Source organism: Lepisma saccharinum, chromosome 12 (genome assembly GCF_977018435.1).
Source record: "Lepisma saccharinum chromosome 12, izLepSacc3.1, whole genome shotgun sequence".
In the NCBI taxonomy this organism is placed as follows: domain Eukaryota; kingdom Metazoa; phylum Arthropoda; class Insecta; order Zygentoma; family Lepismatidae; genus Lepisma; species Lepisma saccharinum.
Window position 1 is genome coordinate 67,256,964 of NC_139240.1, and position 20,257 is coordinate 67,277,220.

The following is a 20,257-nucleotide window of genomic DNA, read 5'->3' on the forward strand; positions in this document are numbered from 1 at the left end:
TCTCATCCTCTACTGCTTTCTTCATCTCCCTTAAAGCACTTCTTTCTTATGATGACGTATAAACATGTCAATATAAATGTAACTTACCCATGTAAGAACCACTCGCAATATTGTGATATGTTCATAAATAATCGTGCGTGTAGTTGCACACACACACTTCTTTCGCAAAAGTAAAACTTTATTGGTTTTTATTCTCGCCTATTAAAAGACACTTTGTATACGCGTACCTATGTTAGCTGTATTCCCCATACCCTTAAACATTCCCAACTTTTCAACCCCCCACGTAGAAGGCATGAGCAAACATACCCAGCAGTTTCGACTCGAACCATTGACTAGTCAGAAGGTTAGGTTGACCTTTTAACTATGAAAATGTCACATATCGGATTGTACTCCTGAAAAAACGTATACACACCTCTCTCCAATACGAACAACTGAGATTGTTTATTTAACATTCCATTATTATTTCAACCACTTATTTGTCGGTCCTTGCAGACTAACAGCCCTGAATTTCAGATGTCTGATATTTCCCATCCAACCAGGCGCAGTTCCAATATGTAACACTCGAGGCCAAACAATGAGTCCTGTTTTTCTCCCCTGCTCTCGTATTTCTCTGCACGTTTGGTTTCAGAAAAGTTTGTTCTAGCAGATTCCTGTCGCTCGTCTGTTTCCTGTGCATGGGAACCAGTGTTGCCACATGGAGGGAAATTTCCCTTTTGGAGGGATATTCGGACAGAATTTTAAAGCGAAGAGGGAAATTGGAGGGAAAATATCACAATTTAAGGGGAATTTTAAGACATCTGACTCTACATTGTTGCAGTTATGTTAAGTTCCAGTTTCATATCCTTATTTTTAATTTTTAAAATTTATTTCTATTCCTTCTTATTCCTGGTCCTGTGACTAAGCGTGAATCTATTTATATTTCTGTTCTGCACCTTCGGATAATAGCAACGATGAGGAGGATTCAAAACCTGGGACACCGGACCAGAAAGCGATGAAGCTGACATGAATATGAAAAATTTGTTTAGCATTCTTTTTATATTCATGAGAACATGGACCAACGGAAATGCTATTACTACTACTACTACCACCACCACTACTAATAATGATAATTACTGGTACTGCTGTTAATTATTTGATTTCTTTAGGTAAAGGCAAAAAAGGGAAATTTTTCCCCCTGGAAAGGGAAATTTTGTCCTCAGATTGTGGCAACACTGAATTCGGAGCTAGAGGCGGAACGGACGTCATCGAGCGAGGGGGGGGGGGCGAGCTATTCATGAAGTTTGCCTTGCCGTAATTACCGGGGCGTGAAATACAGTCAAGCGGGGGAAGTATGGGAGGGGAGGGGGGAGAATCGTCGTTGTTTGCAGCTAATTTCATAACGGAAACCAATTGTTCTGGATGATGGAGAGTGTCCGATGATTTTGAGGTGGACGGGATGGACCCTGCTGTGTTGCGATAACGTCACTTGCTCTCAGGTCCGGTTCAAAGCGAACTTTTGCTAAGTCTCCAGCGACAAGCTGCCTTTCATGGTGCTTTCGTCTGCTTCATTTAATCTATTCCACTACGAAGATGTTAAAACAGTGCGCTTCATCGACGGTTTATTTCTTCTCTTTGTCGGCAGTTATATTTTATCGATGCTTCCTCTTTTTAATTTCGAGAACAATTTATTCATTCACATCTTGTTTGTTCAACTTCATCATTCAGCCTTTACAAGACTACCACTTCATCAAGATTGTACTCACTCCACTTCGACCATCCTCCGTGTATTCAATCCCTTTTTTAGGTTTCAACATCTCCACTTCGACCATCCTTCGTGTATTCAATTCCTTCTTGAGGATTTAACATCTCCACTTCGACCATCCTGCGTGTATTCAATTCCTTATTGAGGTTTCACCCAACAAACTTCAACCATCCCTCATGTATTCGCTTCCTTCTTAAGATTCCAACCTCTCCACTTCAACCATCCTTCGTGTATTCGCCTCGTTCCTGAGATTTCATTCACTCCACTTCAACCATCCTTTGTATATTCGCTTCCATCTTCAGGTTTCACCTACATCACTTCAACCATCCTTCGCGTATACGCTTTCTTCTTGAGATTTCAAACTCTCCCCTTTAACTATCCTTCGTGTATTCGCTTCGTTCCTGAGATTACATCCACTCCACTTCAACAATCCTTTGTGTATTCGCTTCCTTCTTGAGGTTTCAATCTCTCCACTTCAACTATCCTTCGTGTATTCGCTTCCTTCTTGAGCTTTCAACGTCTCCGCTTCAACTATCCTTCGTGTAATCGCTTCCTTCTTGAGGTTTCAACCTCTCCACTTCAACCATCCTTCGTGTATTCGCTTCCTTCCTGAGGTTTCAACCTCTCCACTTCAACTATTCTTCGTGCTTCTTCAGGTTTCAATCTCTCCACTTCAACTATCCTTCGTGTATTTGCTTCCTTCTTGAGGTTTCAACGTCTCCGCTTCAACTATCCTTCGTGTATTCGCTTCCTTCTTGAGGTTTCAACCTCTCCACTTCAACCATCCTTCGTGTATTCGCTTCCTTCTTGAGGTTTCAACCTCTCCACTTCAACTATCCTTCGTGTATTCGCTTCCTTTTTGAGGTTTTAACCTCTCCACTTCAACTATCCTTCGTGTATTCGCTTCCTTCTTGAGGTTTCATCCACTCCACTTCGCCCACACTTTATATAATTAACTTCTTCCTCAAACTAGGACCTACAGTGTTAAGTGGAGTAGAAAAACCGTGTAGTATGCCTCCACCGAGTAATTGAACTCCGAACCACTTGCGTAAGGAGCACTACCACTGCACCATCTAAGCAAGTCGATTTCCGCTACCACCCAACTGCCACCAAAAAAAGACAGTTTTTAAGGCATTCACGATTATTACATAGTTAAACTAATTAATATTCTGTATACTTTTAATGATTCCGTTTAGTGCACGATAATCATTATCTACCTTTGTACATGATAGAATTTTTAAATTTAAATAAAAAAAACTGTTGTCTACAGTTTTTTGTAAATTAATTAGATTATTGTAAATGTTATGGTAGCTTCTAACGGCGTGGGCGTACGCAGAGACATTCCCGAGAGAATTTGTGATGTACGTTAGTGAATCGTTGAAGCTGATGTCGCCACTGATTGCGGACTGCAGTATGAATGAACCGGTTTGTCGAAAATGCCTCATTCACGGCCCACGCTACGCGTGAGCTGGCCCCCGAGGGGGAGGCACATATGTGATGGTCATCGTGGGAACCGATGCCAGCAAATGCGGGTCCATCTTTTATGGATAGTGGCGCTGAGTTCTGCGTCGGTGGGCAAGTGCACAGAGACGAGATCGACGCAGGCTAATTCTTTCATCATGCGTATACACTTTTTTTTTGTATGGGCAGGCACAAGTACTATTTTAGGAGAACGTAACGGTAAATATGGCCACCGCAAATCGGGGGCGTTTGGGATTAATATTAGGGGTGTGTCGCGGATAAAATCTGTGGGGGTGGGTGGATAAATGCACTTCCAACCCTTGAGGATGACAAGGAGGTGGTATTGGACGGGATCTTGAGTCATACGTGGGATCTTCCTTAACTGCACAAAGCACACAAACAGAAAGAAGAAATATTCAAAAAGAACTATACGTTTCGAGAAATAGACCAAGCGTTTCCATTCTTCACAATAAATACATGGAAATCAAAACAGTTATTAACAACAATTTTAATAGACATTATCTGGCTTAAAAATTAATTTATAGACCCACCTACAACTGCAACGTGAGTAGAAATTCCATAAACTATACCTCACTGCCCTCTTTTGTTGGATACTCGAATGTCTTTGGACTGAATTAAATATGCATGCACCATATAGGAAATAGTGCCTTGAACAAACGCTTAACATTTCCTAAGAACATTTTGCTCCTTGAAGCATCATTTTAAAGGAACGAGCCCTGGAAATACTGCAATTTAGCCTGAATGTATGGAATCCCACTGATATTTATTATTTTTGAAAGCGACAGAATCATGTTGTTCTAATTTTAGGATTTCATGAAGAAGAAAATTACATGTAATCGCATTGGTGGCTCTCGAACTAAATATATCGCATTGTTGTTGGTGTTGAGATATGAACAATGTATGGGTACGAAGACCCAACAACCTCCCAACTGTTACTATTTATGTGAAATTTAACTTGAGGCTAATTAGAAGGTGAAGCTTGAACACTGAACATTTTTTTGTACTTTTAAACAGACCCATATGCAGTTTTAAGTAATCCACAGCAAATGGGCAAAAAACAACATTTATTTGGTTCATTGTACCTCTGCACTCTTCCCTTTAGCCAAATGCATACACCCTCACCCACCCACATACACAGAGATTAATTAGTCTTCTTCCCCAGCTGGCCATGCACTTGCCAAAATAAACAAAACTGTTTTTTGTTTCCAATGCGGTGAATGGAAATGGCTCCTGAATGTAGAACGCAAGCATACACCCACTTGCTGCATTTGTGCTATAGCAAGGATCGCAGTGGCGGCGATTTAGGGGTGCGAAGGGGGAAAGTTGCCCCCGCCCACTTTTCGCCACTTCTGCCCCGGCACTATGCTAAACCTTATCTACAAAGGGGAATATGCTGTCTTTACCCCCCCACCCTAGGTTTTGGAACCCAATCGCCGCCACTGCAGGGATGGTATACCAAGAGGTCGACATAAAATGAGGAATCGAACCCGAGTTAGCGGCATCGGAGTCAGACGCTCTAGGCTCGCGGTTCGAGATCAGGACCAGTTAGTGGGTGGAGCATGTCCAAACCATGGTGCGGCGCCAGAGGGGTGCGAATTAATTGTCTTCCGCACCCGTTTTTCAAAATCAATTTTCAACCGGAAATACTGGTAACTCTTCAGAGGAAAAAAGTTTTTTGAGTAACCAAAAATAGTTTCTGGCAACCAAATACTTGCTTAAACAAACGACAAACAAATTATTATTCATCAGTACTAAATGCTTTTTAGTAATTGAGCACATATGCTTGTAGTTACCAAAGAGTTTGTTCAACATTACCAACTTTAGTAAATGTTACTATGTTTTTGTTTAGTTACCAAATAGCTTAATTCAACCAAATCAGTTTCTTTCTGTGTTGCAGTGCCATTTACGTTATGGCTTACGAAAAACATGTCGTCAGCGTATAGTATTAAGTATTGAAGAGAGACCACTATTATTGTGTACAACACGCAAGCTATTGATACTAATCTGTAAGGGAAGTCACATTTACTTCTGGGTCAAAGCAAGGAAGCAAAAATTATTAAAATCATCGGCATTTTCATAGAAGCCTACTTAAATGTTGATTGGCATTTGATGTAGTGGCTAAAACAAACGTGCATGTTTCATTTTCCCATTAATTTCAACATCGCACCCCCTAAATTTCATTCCGCACCCCCTCAGCAACCCTAGATGGTTAATAGCAGGAAATACCTCTACTGAAATATGCATATAATTAGAAATACTCGTTCCAACGAGCACACAGCTACAGGATCTTAAATTGGATGCCGAAGCATGGTCCGAAGTCATCGCGAAGGAACTGGGAGAAGCACATAACTTGATTTCAGGTCCATTTCGTAGCATCCTGAAGGCACCGCCCTCCCCCCCGGCCCCCCGCAGCAATATCGGGGACTGGAACGTGTCCACTCTGATTGATTAGGTCGGGTTCTCTTTCGCCCGAAGGCCAACACGATTCACCCTACACCCCCCCCGCCCCAAACAAGAAATCGATAATCAATGCCAAAGGGGTCGTGGAGTGCATGTGTCGATCTTGCCTCCCCCCTCCCTTCCACATCCGGTCTTCTGTTCCTTCCTGGGGAAGCCTGCATGCGTCAAAGAGCACAAATGCATTCGCGAAATCTGTGTTTAGTTCCTTGCAACCAGTGCCGAAAGTGGAAATACCTAGCTGTGGGGATGCTTTGCCGAGTTTAGGGCTTAGGTTCAGGGATGCTTGTGTAGATCAGCATGGATTTTGATTTGACTCATTTGGTTTAATTTTACTCCGCTTTTCTGCCATTTTTGGCTAACCGCGAAGATGGGGATGAGTGATGATATCATGAGATTGATGAAGGAACTTGGGACGCCTGGCGTCGTAGCGCGCTGTGCCGCGTGAGGGTGGCCCGCATCCCCTCTCTTCGTGCCACCATACAAAGGACACTTGGAACTTTACCATATAGCTACAGTCTGTATCTCCTGAGACCTAAAGTCCGTCACGAGAAATATAGTGTTGCTATGGAAACATTCAAACTGACAGAAAAATCCCACGATTTATAATATCGTAAACAAACCAGATTACGATAAAAATTAGGGGATAATATGTCTTTCAGTACCGGGTATCATATAGGAATTTCAGCAATAATTCCGCAACAACACTATATTTATCTTGACTGTACACAAAAGTTTCTTTGAGTTTGAATTGATGTTTTATGTCCACTTTATGCACAGATAGGCTAATTGGGATCCGAACCACTGTGCAATGGCCTCCACCATGTATCGCACCCGCGACCCCTTGATTACAAGGCGACGACGTTACCATTACGCCATCGGGGAGGCCCTTTGGCTACTTTGAAAAGAGCATCCCTGTCTTTGTGTTGTCCTAAAGAACATCAAGGAAATGAAAATTTGTATTTGAAACTGAAATAATGTTCTTGTCTCTCCTCTGAGCAATTTCCTTAAAAGAATCAAAATAATAATCAAATACTGACATGACTAATGTTTATTTCAGCGAGAAGTCACAACTGAATAACAGTGATAGGAAAATCCATGCCATAACCATAAGAAATGAGAAAAAAATGAAGAAACACGAAATGTATCCTTTCACTTATGCAACCCGCGCAATGCCATTGCATTGCGGGTTGCAGCACCTACCAGGATGCGTCGTATTTTTTCCCTTGTTTTTGTGGTTACGCGGCAGTGATGTGCCACGAAGGCGTGCTGAGAGATTGACCGCGGAGAGACGAAGGATTTGAAGCATCGTCGAGTTGAAGATTGTCATTTTGCCGCCACGTTTTTCGTTTCCAAGCTGCGACATGCAAAAAAAGGATAAGAAAAAACGTACTTCCGGAACACGGTTTCTCGTCAGCGCTGCAGATCCAACGCAGAGAATTGCATTTGACCCCGGCGATGTTTCTTGAGAGAAAAAAAGTAAGGAGGAAGGAAGAAGAAGTACGTCAGCTGCCACTAAACGCTCAACTTGTCAATGTCTTCTCGAGATCGCTCCTGGGGCAAGTGTCTACTTTCCCATGCGCTAATATTAATCTCGTGTAGCAGCTTTCAGACTTTCGAGAGAGGAGACTTGTCTCAGTTTTGGAAAAGTGCACCCCCTCCTCACGCGCCAAGAATCTGACGAAGCTAGCAGCTGCCTGCCAAAGATTGCATGATCTCTCACCAGCATTTGTTTTTTTCTCCAGATGGCACCACAGTACTCCTGTAGTGTTTAGACATCAGAAGTACTTCACTTGGATCTTAAACGTTTTGGTATTACAGTTTAAACAAGCAACCAAACAAACTAGCACTTTACGCATTTCTCTAATCAACGTTTCTACTGTTATCACTTTCAAAAACTATTATTTCTTAGTTCTTAATGTAAGATATGTAGTGTAATAATATGATTACATGGAAGTCAGAATGCTCTATATTGAATGAATTTCTTGTTTACTGGCGTAGAAGTGCCGTTTCATTCTTATTAAAATGAAACTCCACTTCAACACCAGTAAACAGGAAATTCATTGAATATAGAGCATTCCCCTGGGTCTCAGGTTTGATACGCGGTGGATGCACATGGCACAGTGGTTCGGATCCCACTTTAAACTGTAGGTCCAGTCCCGATTAGCCTTACTGTGCATAAAGTGGACTTCAAACACCAAATCAGTCATCAATCAATAGAGCATTCCCAGGTTTAGCTTGTTATACAGGGTGGCTCAAAAATTCAATTAACACCCTCGGTACAAGGCCACTGCAGCGTGCAACGTAGAAATGGTGATGACCAATCGTTGCCAGGCCATGGGGGAACCACAATGACGCCAGCCGCTCGGTCGGCGGCCATCTTGATGTCCGCCATCTTGAATACAACTTCAGAATTTTAAATGGGAAGGGGTTGATATGATATATCAAATCAGGCTGGAATTTTACGAGAAATGTAATGGTGGAGGTTTTTTCGACGTATCTTTAACCAGTAAAACGTTATGACTGAATTCTTGTACCAATTTGCTCCTTTTCGAGGTGTTAGAAAAATGCCTTAAAATTTGTTTAGCGCATCGGTAATGCATCAAGATCAAAGTGACGTCTAGGGAGAGAAGTTCACATGCCATTGCACAAGAATTTAATCCGATACATCCATGAAGAGCTGTGCATTATGAATGGTTGTCGCGAACAACTACAGTGTGACGCTTCCATTAAATGAAAAGCCCTTCACAGTGACAAGGCTAATGTTTATGTTCATAAGGAAGTTCATAAACAGAATATTCGATGCTTTTTATCGGATAACCCATTTTCGACAGATCAAAGCTGAATGGTTTGTGCTGGTAAGTTAATGGCGTGGCGTGCTGTGTGGAACGCGATTGGTTAGTAAATTTTCCATCAACGTAACCTTATATGCTTAGGGCTACTTGGATTTGTTAAATAAACAGGTTTTTTCATCCTTGCTTATGGAAGAAGGTACTTTTTACAGAGTTTTTTTCAATAGGGAGGAACACCAGAACGCTACGGGAACGTTGTGAGACAGTTTCTGTCCAAAGTTAGTTATCGGATGACAAGGGTCGCATATTTTATTTATTAACTTGCACCTTGAACATAAACAGTAGCCTTGCCACTGTGAAGGACTTTTCATTCAATGGAAGTATCACACTGTAATTGTTCGCTACAACAATTCGTTATGCCCAACTCTTCGTGGATGTATCCGATTAAAATCGTGTGCAAGGGCATGGGAATTTCTCTCCCTAGACATCACTTTGATCTCGATGCATTATCGATGCGCTAAACAAATTTTAAGGCATTTTTGTAACACCTCGAAAAGGAGCAAATTGGTACAAGAATTATGTCATAACGTTTTACTGGTTAAAGATACGTCGAAAAAACCTTCACCATTGCATTTCTCGTGAAATTCCAGCCTGATTTGATATATCATATCACCCCCTTCCCATTTAAAATTCTAAAGTTGAGTTCAAGATGGCGAACATCAAGATGGCCGCCGACCGCATGGGTGGCGTCAATGTGGTTCACCCTTGGCCTGATAACGATTGGTCATCACCATTTCCATGTTGCGCGCTGCAGTGGCCTTGTACCGAGGGTGTTGAGTGACTTTTTGAACCACCCTGTATACTACTAGTGCAAAAATCTGTTTTTATAGTTACAGAATCAATGTAAAATAAACTGTAAGCTTAAGTGTAACCCTACTTCAAATATAAATAATAATACTTTCCGCCCTATCTTTCTTATGTTTCCCAACAACAGTTTAGTTGTCAACTATTACATAAGGCACTCACGTCATGAGAAATATGGAATATATTGAGGCTTATGATAATTACTCTGAAACTGGAAGTTTAAAGTCGGGGTTCGTCCTTGAAAACCATATCCAATATCAATCACAAGATCTCATTTGTTATTCATCATATGAGTTCCTGTCGCCATTGCTCACATCCTGTGGAAACACACGAACAATCTTCGAAATAAATTATTGTTTCTGCACACGTTGCAGTAGTTTGTGGCTTTTAATTTGATGCGTTGCTGAACATTGTCGTTGTATTACGCCTTGAATTGATAAACGGGCTTTTATTGATAAACCTATTATATCACGGGTTTATTTCCGGCGATCGAGGAGGCCAGGAAGGTAAACGGTTCCATGTGCCTAATTCAAATGACCACCCAAGTTGACTTTATGTATTACTGCTCGTATCTTGTTGCAAACGTAAGGTGCGACAATGGCGATAAGGTCTTTTAAAAAGGCAAGTTGTACATACCGAACTAATAATAAAATATTATCACTATTTGTAACGTACTCATATATGTTTTCCAAGTTAAAAAAAAATGACTATCAGATGTCGAAATTTTTAAAATAAGTACGTGCAAACTAAATTCTACAAGGAGTACAACCATAATCAATATATCAGATATTATTTTGTACTAATTTTCAGTTTTTTAAAACACTAAGGCCTTCTAAAGTTGCAATTTTAAGCTATTATTATAACTAATACAGGGTGTCTATCAAAATAACATATCCTATATTCTTGATTTTATCATGACTTTTTCTTTACCTTACTTTCCTTTTTCTTAACATTTATTTATTCGCCGCCTACTTAGGTATAGTTTGTTGGAAATTAAGAAAGTAGATATTTTTATTCAATGAAAAACCCTTACCACGAGGCCGGTTATTATGAAAGCTGAAGCTGTGCTTTAACGGGAGATATAGACTTGCTGTAATTCTTAATGCATGTAAAAATTAATGCTTCAGACTTCATCCTGAATGGAGAATGGCCACAGTACGTTATTTAATATTTTTTTTTTTACAAGAAGCATACAAAAATTTAATTCTTGAGAAACAGAGTGAACAGATCTTAACCACAACTCAATACAATTTTAGCTTTCCAAATATTCAATTTTATCAAATCCCAGTATAGGTATATAACAATGTAAATTCACTATACTGTAAAAAATAACTAGAATTCTTGACCACAATCATAATGTCTTGACTTTCTTCACCTACCAGTTGATTTCTTGAATTTTTCTTGACTTTCTTGACCTACTAGTTGATTTCTTGGACTTTTTCTTGACTTTCTTGACCTACCAGTTGATTTCTTGACCTTTTCTTGACCTACCAGTTGATTTCTTGACTTTTTCTTGACCTATCAGTTGATTTCTTGACTTTTTCTTGACCTACCAGTTGATTTCTTGACTTTTTCTTGACCTACCAGTTGATTTCTTGACTTTTTCTTGACCTACCAGTTGATTTCTTGACTTTTTCTTGACCTACCAGTTGATTTCTTGACTTTTTCTTGACCTACCAGTTGATTTCCTGACCTTTCCTTGACCTACCAGTTGATTTCCTGACTTTTTCTTGACCTACCAGTTGATATCTTGACTTTATTGACCTACCAGTTGATTCTTGACTTTTTCTAGACCTACCAGTTGATTACTTGACTTTTTCTTGGGCCTACCAGTTGATTTCTTAACTTTCTTGACTGATAGACACACTATAATAAAGTGTATTCGTGTCACTATTTCCTAGTATATTTTTCAGTGGTAATTATCTATGATTAACTTGTCTATATTGGCGAAAATATTAAACATTTATAATTTCTTCCTTACAGGTGCGCCGGCCTATGACACAGTTCGTCCCCTTGCCTACCAAGATGCCAAAGTGTTCCTCTTATGTTTTCGAGTCAGTGACCCAGACTCTCTGGATAACGCCGTCAACAAGGTACGATTTCGTTCTGGTCGTTAGTATTAAGTATACATTTTGTTTTATCGAGACAGTTATTTATGGATGAAATTGTCATTTCATGCATATTTCTTACATAACTGAAATCTGCCTTGAGAGTCATATTTTTGTGCATACTAGATGGCGACAAAATCCGGATATCCGATATCCGGAGTTTAAATTATTCGATATCTGTTTCACATGCAACTGATAATCCGGATATTCGGATTTCAAATTATCCGATATCCGTTTCACATGCAACTGATAATCCGGATAGTTTGATGAAGAATTTCCATAAAATCTGTACAGTAAAGTACGAACATGACGAATAAAAGAACATTTGAATAGCCTGTGAAACGGATAATCGATAAAACTGTCCGGATAATACACACATTCGGATATCCGGACATTTCGAATATCCGGATAATCTGTATTCACTTTCTGTGAACAGGGATGTACAAGGACACGACCGATGCGCACAGAGATGCAAAAATTTGACATTGGTATGTCACCATACTTCACATCTGTGTAATCAGTCATATTTGGCAGTGTTGACGTTTAGCAGTGTTGCAGTAATTAGGGCGTTTCAAAACTTTTCAACAATAACTATCCAGTGTGAAATTTGAAATTTATGAAATTGCTATTTCTTAATTTTATAATTTTTCATATTTTTCATTTTGCTTCGTGTTCGGTAGAATACATTAGATGTATGATAGATGTGCCAGTTGTGTTATGGATTTTAAATAAATAGAACGGTCCTTGACGCAAAAGTTCTGTTATGGTTACACTTGCTTTCAGTGTCTTAAGTGGCGTTGACATTGAACATATTTTTTCTCAGGTTTTTATAAGGTTTTTCCACAAGAACCCAAACCATGCAGTATAACTTGCAACAGTCTGATTATTTTCGGAACATGCCACGCTGACCAGTGAGTCTAGCAACAGTGTAAACGTGAGCTTGAGGGTTAGCGATTGGCGCTGGGTTGAAATGACGTCATCGACTCGCTCGCTGATCGGCGGGTACGCGAGTCACGACTCGCGCCAAAGCTACAAATGCACATGTTAGGAAAATCATCTCAATTTATTTTTTAATGTGTACTTTTGTTTCTTGCAGTGGTATCCAGAGATCCGGCAACACTGCGACAACACGCCCGTCATCCTCTGCGGCTGCCAAAGCGACATGAGGAACGATATCGAAACAATTTCCGGCCTGGCTAAGCTCCGCCGCATTCCCGTCACGTCCGAACAGGTGAGACATCTATCAATTACTATAGGAACTATTGTCATAGTAGTATTGTCCTCACTAATAGAGCACAGAACACGTGTTGCAGCGTGGGGCGGTTACAAACACCGCTACACACAAACTGGCACGTAGTTTGCACATTACAAACCCTGTTCTCTTCATGAATTTATACAGGGTGTCCAATAAGTTACTCCCTATTTTTAAATAATTATAATATCTTTATTTGATAACGAATTCTGTTCTAACTAGTGTTGCTATACACTCCACTCCTTGAGGTTTATTGGGCATAATTCAAAACTCTGCATAAACACCAACACGTTCGGCACATTTTTCATAATCGAGTAAGTGCAACAACTGTGAAAGTTGTGATACTGCACTTTGGATGCTCCTGTGCCTTCTCAACACAAATGTGAAGATTCTCACCCGCCAAATATTGATAGTTGTATCTATTAACAAAACCTTTAACGTGAAATTCTGCCTCATCCGTCCATAAAATATTGTCGAAGAGTTTGGCCATTCAACATGCCATAATATAAAATTTTCTTCAAATTCCATCATCCTCTCACAGACGTTTGGAAACATTTGCTGGATGTCCATGGCTTAGAAGAGAGATCTCTCATGAGAACTGTTGCAGTTGCATCACGTGAAAGGTCACTTACATAATGATACCCTCAACGCGGACTCCTTGGGAATATATCATTAAGGATGGCAACATTGTCAGCTGTTCTCGATGTTGACTTTCTTCCTTCAGATCAAACAAAACCTCAACGAATGGAATGTATAATAACACTAGTTGCAATCGAGCAGCAAATAAAAAAAAAAGTTATAATCATTTTAAATCAGGGAGTGACTTTTCGTACACCCTGTTTAATCGGAGTCACATTTTTACTCTATTTCGCTCAATTTTTGAACAGTGTTGTGGTCACCCCACGTACACATTGTCCCGAGAATAGCAAGCGATCGAAAACAAGTCTTGCGCAACTATTGACTCGAAATGGTTCGACCAATGAAAACCCGAGATGGGAAGTGAGTGCATGGGGGAGAAAACACGGCACTGCTTCGCTCCGCCCACTCGCAGTTTCCACTTCTCTACCATTACGCGCGGCATTGCTCCACAGATTAACGAAACAGAGAGTAGAGAGTTTTTCTCTCCTGACTCGCCGCAACCCGAAATGCTGGCCGGTAGCGCGGGTTGCATATTCTCAGGATAAGCGTAAGAAATCTTGTTACGGCTGCAATTACAGAGGTTTTTTACATCCCACGACAGGCACTATACACAAGAATGTTGACGATAAGTTACGATGTAGGGATAAACGATTCCGGGGCCCTATATTTCACAAGAAAACGCCACCTGTGCACCTCATACATTTACAAGATGTGGTCGTTCATCTCCACACTGATTGATATTCCCAGACGCAAGCGTTTCTCCCCTTTGGCATGATATAGACGGCGTTTGATTTACCTTCTTCAAGTTTTCTTCCTTTTTTCACATTCAGAGAGAGTCTTTCCACTCTTTTTGGGGGGGGAGGCTTCCTTTCCTCTGGCTTCCCCCGTCTTTCTCGTAAGGCAATTTCATTAAAAGTTGTGGCGAGTTTAGCGTCCCACTATAATTTATAAAAGCCACATTTCCAGGGCTGTTAGCCTGTTTCGCTCCCCATTTCGAGCAAGCTCCGACCACGAGAGGTCGCTGAGACCGGAAGCGAACTCCCATCTCCAATAACAACGGAGGCTGGAATTGGCGGGAACAAACATTGGCGACTTTGCCTCTCGCAAAGTTTGCCGTTTGTGCCCTCCGTGAATTGGAAATTCGAAAGACCCAATGGACTTCCGAAATTAGACCGATCACTTCAGCCTCCTCGTTCGTGCAGAATGTGTTCTTATATTAATGTGTACCTCTGATAACTTGTTGGTGTTATACAGGGTGTGCCGAAATTGCTGTAATTGAGGCAGAAACGTCATTGAACTAAAGAAGGTGCATTAAAAAGGTGAAATAGGACACGAATACCTGTAATACCTCACGCCTTGAGGATGGACCTCTATCGGGAAACCTGATCCTAATCGCAGTATTGGGATTGACTGACCTCTATCGAGAAAGATATTAATTATTACCACATAATGTAAATGAGGAGGATAAAGATTTCTTTGAACTACAACTTTTTACGTCAATTTTGTTTGCTAATAATATTATATTGCACTGAAAATAGTATCCAATCGTGGCTTTTGGAACACCGTGTACAGTCAGCGGCAAAAAAATGGGACACAAGTGGTTGAGAACTATTGATTTGCTTTATTTTACTTCGCTTCTTGTGCCACTTTTGCCAAATTTGCGAAGATTGGGATGAGTGATCATATGAAATTGATGAATGGACACTCACAAACATCCATGCTCAGGCCAGGATTCGAACCCAGGATCCCTGGCAAGTTGAGAACTATTGTATAAGATTATGTATTAAGGTTTAGTCTAAACAAAGTTTCCGATTTGTGGCGAGGTATGAAAAGACTGGTTGAAGCTAATAATGATGATGTATTGAGGGATCCTTTGTTTCTAAGCCATTGCTTTTTGTCTGTTACCCTCTTACAGAAACTGTATAAGGTATCCCTCTATTAAGGCCTTCGCACAACTCACTTTGATTCATCTAAATATAGTTGCAGAATCCTCTTGTGGAAGACGTACGTAATTAAAGAAACTCCTAAGCAATTTTCAGCGGGGAAAGACAAGAGTGATTAATATTCTTCTCTACGTCGAGTGGTAGAAATCCATATAAAATCTACAGGGAGAAGATGAGTTAATTCATTCCGGTGTAACTTGCCAGCTTTGATGGATTTTTCGCCGCCATATTATATGACTATTGACTCGGGTTGTTTACTTTTCTTAGATCTAGATGGCGTTTAATATTACGTCCCTGCACTTAGCTCTAATTAGCATTCAGAATGAGCAAATTTGCTTCTTCGTCGGGTGGATGAGCATCGCCGGGGTGCGTATTTACAAACCGTATAGTGCTGCAGAACCAGAGGTATATAACGCTTTCTTATTGGTTGTGTGCACCGGAAGTGTTTATGTTCCGTGTCCATTGTTCCTTGCTTCTTCATTTACAGCAAAAGTATGGAAAAATAAGACTTGTGATTATATTGTAATAAAGTTTGTAAACAGATTGTCGAAATTATGTTAAGAAATATACGTTTATATAATAAAATATAATGTTTAAAATGCTATACGTTGGATATACATAATTTTCTCAATAGTCAATATTTGCACTGATGTGACTTTAAATAGAAAAATCATTCACTTCAAGAGAGTTCTGATTTCTGTCTTCTAAAACATTAACTTAAATAATTTTGCTAAAAAATGAACCGTATTGTAAATGGGTTTCTTATCTTGTTGGATGGATATCTGAAATCTACACTGTTAATTTGATCCCTGCCATCTAGCGTTAACTTGAAGGAACGCTGCATCAACTTCCGGAATGGCAGCCAATCAGTAGCCAAATATCGCTGGAGGTTCTGCAGTACTATAGGGTTTGTAAATACGCCACCGGCGTGGAGGTTGTTCGCACGGGTTGGAGTAGGAAGTGTTGTAAGATTCAGTCGCTCTTGCCACATTTATCTTTGGTTTCCCTGGTTTGTTATTCCTAAACGCATGGTCACGACATTAGGCGGGTGGCAGAAGCTCGCGCTGTTGCCACGTCGATGCATAATCCCTTGTATTAGGAGGTTTAAGAGAATGAAAGATGTCGTTGTGGAGTTGGTGTTTGCAATCCATGTGATACAAACTGACAGTATTTGCTCGAAAGGTCGGGGATGACACAAAAGTGCCCCCAAGAGAGGTCGGTGTGACTTGCTTTTCCCATATGTGGCACCAGCGCAATTCTACACAGCCGCCTATTTTCATGGTTGTGCGTTTAGGTAGTCACATTATTGTCTGATTGCTGTGGAGTGGCATAGTTTGCATTTTTTTAATGGGGTGGTGCTGTCGTTATACCGTCTGACGTCCACGAGGAAAGCCACGATTCTATTCGCGGTGTGGTTGATTTTAAGGTGAGAATTTTACATGCATTGCCGCTGCATGGAGTGGTTCACCCAGCCTCTGAGAAAAGGGTACGGGGGCACTCGGAGGCATTCGAAGCGTGGTGCTGATCACAGAGAACGTGTGGAGTGCTACTTCCATACTTTCCAGAGAGCTCCTGGCACGTTGCAATGCTTAGCGGATAGTTTGATAAATTTGGACTATACAGGGTGTCTCCATGAAGAATGTCCAACTTTCAACTTCTCACATTTTTACTGTATGAAGGACCACAATCTGTCCATGTAAGCTTAAAGTTTTCTCCTAGCCTCATGAGATACGTCTTTTCATGCCACCTCATTCATTCAATGTGTTGCCATACAGGTTGTCAAAATGTAATTCTAACTCTCGCTGCACATTTTGTAACATTTGGAGAGCATCCAGCAAAGGTGTGGCACACCACATCCTTACCCCACAGAAAAAATCCATAGTTGGTAATGCACTCCGCAACAATAGTAGCGCTCCTAGTGGTGGGATTTGGAACTGTAGTCACTATGAAGGGATTTACCTTAATGAGCAACCAGAAGTCAGATGTAACATTGGAAAGTTATCAACAACTACAATTATGGAATTCTTTTTGGTTTGCCCTGTAGTATATTCCATTGCCAAATTGTTCACAATATTCATAGTGGTTCGGATCTCACTTTAAGCTATAGGTCCGGTACCGATTAGCCTTTTGGTGCATAAAGTCGACTTAAAAACGAATTCAATCAATTATTCACAATATGCATTACGTCACAGTTATATGTTAAGTGAGGAACACGTAGTGAAGAACAAACGTGAGGAGTTCTGCTTTGTGGTATATTCCGTTCGTATGAAACGGGACGATATTTCATCAAAACTACAGTTACAGTGTCACAAGTAAGATTTTCACAAATATGAAAAAGTGAATCCCTAGATGGTGCTATTTCTAAGACCATGACCCCATTAGAGTTCACAAACTGGCAACACCGCAGAGATAATAATATTGGCGCCAAGAAAAGCCACCCTTACCATTTTCTTTGCACTGAGATCAGATAGTATCACGGGCGTATCCAGCAGGGAAAAGGGGGCATTTGCTCCTATGTCCCGTGGAAAATATTTGGCCTAAATTTTGTGTAATGGCAAAATTTTGCTCAAACATTAAAATTGTAGTTGTGATACAAAATTCAGATTTAAAAAAAAAATATATTAAAAAGTGTCTTTTCTTAGGGTTGTTTTCACTCCTAAGAAAAGTGTGGGGAACCTCATGGGTGGTATCATTCAAAATGGTGGTGCTGGATGGGAACGAGCATAAATTGGCATTGAGGGTGTCTTATTAGTGAAAATATTATTGGAAATCGTAGAAAACTCAACTTTTGAGGTCTTGAGAGAGAAGTTCGCTGCCCAAACCCACGAAACACTTCAGCAAAGGAGCTTAATATCGACGTGAAGGGGTTCCGGTAATCGAAGGCGAATATTAAAAAGGGTCGTTCATTCACGAGAGCTTCGTGCCACCGCTATATCTCTATGCAGAAGTGGAAAGAAGAGAAGTAGGGGGAGGGGAAGTGGAACACGAAAAAGGAAGCTCCCCAACTCCTTGAACTTTCTCGTGCATGCAGGGAAGACCCGTAGTTTTAAATCAAACTGCGCTGACGTTCGAGAACTGCAAATGCGGGGTCCCTATTCATCATTCGGCGGTGGAGGAAACGCTCCCGTCTTATCTCGACCCCACGCTGCAACAAGTTCTTAAAATTCTCGTGCGTGAATGATTTGGCTCCCGGCTAATCTGGCACTCGTATAAAAATAGCACGCGAATTTTCCCTCCCGTGTGGATTACGCTGGGCACGTGGTCGGATGTAATCCCCCCCCCCCAAACTCTCCCAGCGCCCAGGTCTTTATGTCGTCTCTAATTCACTTTAAACTTGTGTGGGCACGTGGGGGTAATTAAGGAATTTTCTATTAGCGCTGCGTTTTTCCCCACCCCTACAACGGTTCACTTACAAGCATGAAATTTTACTACATTTTGCGTATTGTGACTGATCACCATGCAGTAATCGTATTGCTCACTCGGTGGTGGGAGGCATTTCTTTAAGTTCTGATACTGTCAGTTGAAGGTTTTTCTTTATCTCTCTCATTAGGAGACCGTCTGTACATTTGGTTATTTTTCTTTGCCTTCCACCACCGAATTTGTGTTTTGGAATGACAGTCGGAGGCAGTCCTCTGACGGCTGCCAGTACCTTCATTATGATTGATTTTGCACGACCTGTTTGTTTATCGGGACGTTTTCACTTCGCCATGCAATAATGCTGGCCTTTTCCACACTACTACAGTACTTTCCCGGCATATCACAAATACAGTAGGGAAATATCCAACACAAAGTGCACCACACGAAAACACAGCAATTTATCACGCACACTACAGCAGAAAGTCACCCTTTCTGTGTCAACTAACAATACAAAACGAAATGAACTCGCTTGTCAGCAGTAATACACTGTTGCCAGATACGTTCCTGCAGAAACAGTTCCGTGTTCGAAACAAAACAACACTAGATACAAGGCTACAACGGCAGATTTCACATGAGATCCGAAGTCATTTTGCGGCGGGTGTAGAGAACTGGAATCTCCCCGAAACGGTTTAGAGAACTGGAATCTTCCAAAACGGTGTAGAGAACCGGAATCTTCCAAAACGGTGTAGAGAACCGGAATCTTCCAAAAAGGTTTAGAGAACCGGAATCTTCCAAAAAGGTTTAGAGAACCGGAATCTTCCAAAAAGGTTTAGAGAACCGGAATCTTCCAAAAAGGTTTAGAGAACCGGAATCTTCCAAAAAGGTTTAGAGAACCGGAATCTTCCAAAAGGGTTTAGAGAACCGGAATCTTCCAAAAGGGTTTAGAGAACCGGAATCTTCCAAAAGGGTTTAGAGAACCGGAATCTTCCAAAAGGGTTTAGAGAACCGGAATCTTCCAAAAGGGTTTAGAGAACCGGAATCTTCCAAAAGGGTTTAGAGAACCGGAATCTTCCAAAAGGGTTTAGAGAACCGGAATCTTCCAAAAGGGTTTAGAGAACCGGAATCTTCCAAAAGGGTTTAGAGAACCGGAATCTTCCAAAAGGGTTTAGAGAACCGGAATCTTCCAAAAGGGTTTAGAGAACTGGAATCTTCCAAAACGGTGTAGAGAACTGGAATCTCGCCAAAACGGTTTACAACTGAAAACTACCCAAGACGGTTCAGAAAACTGAAAATCTCCAATCCATTTACCGTTTTCTGAAAAACTACTTCGACAGCACTAGCTACGTAACATAGTGTGCTTAGTCGTAGCATCTGTGTCGTGGAAGATAATGCACTGGTGGAACAGAAAAAAAATTAAACCGAAACCGATATTCTCTTGTGAGGTCAGCACTGCAATCAGGTACAACAGTCGAAATAAAATTCCATTTACAGCAACATCCGCGCTTAAAATCTTAGCAGGACTAATGACCGTTGGCACTGGATGAAGAAAACTAAGCGAGAGATGATTACCGGACCGCAGATGGCACGAGAGAGCCAATCCCAGCGAGGAGGAGCAGTTGTTT

At 40.9% G+C, this 20,257-nt stretch overlaps 1 protein-coding gene across 1 annotated transcript in view; it reads left to right on the plus strand.

The window, feature by feature from the left end:
- The window catches only part of LOC145996189 (rho-related GTP-binding protein RhoE-like), a 209,789-nt gene that overhangs the window by 159,761 nt on the left and 29,771 nt on the right, over window positions 1-20,257 (plus strand). The window contains exons 3-4 of the mRNA XM_083132558.1: window positions 11,320-11,429; window positions 12,541-12,675. Of these exons, the coding sequence (XP_082988684.1) occupies window positions 11,320-11,429; window positions 12,541-12,675 (245 nt within the window). The remainder of the gene's footprint in view (window positions 1-11,319; window positions 11,430-12,540; window positions 12,676-20,257) is intronic.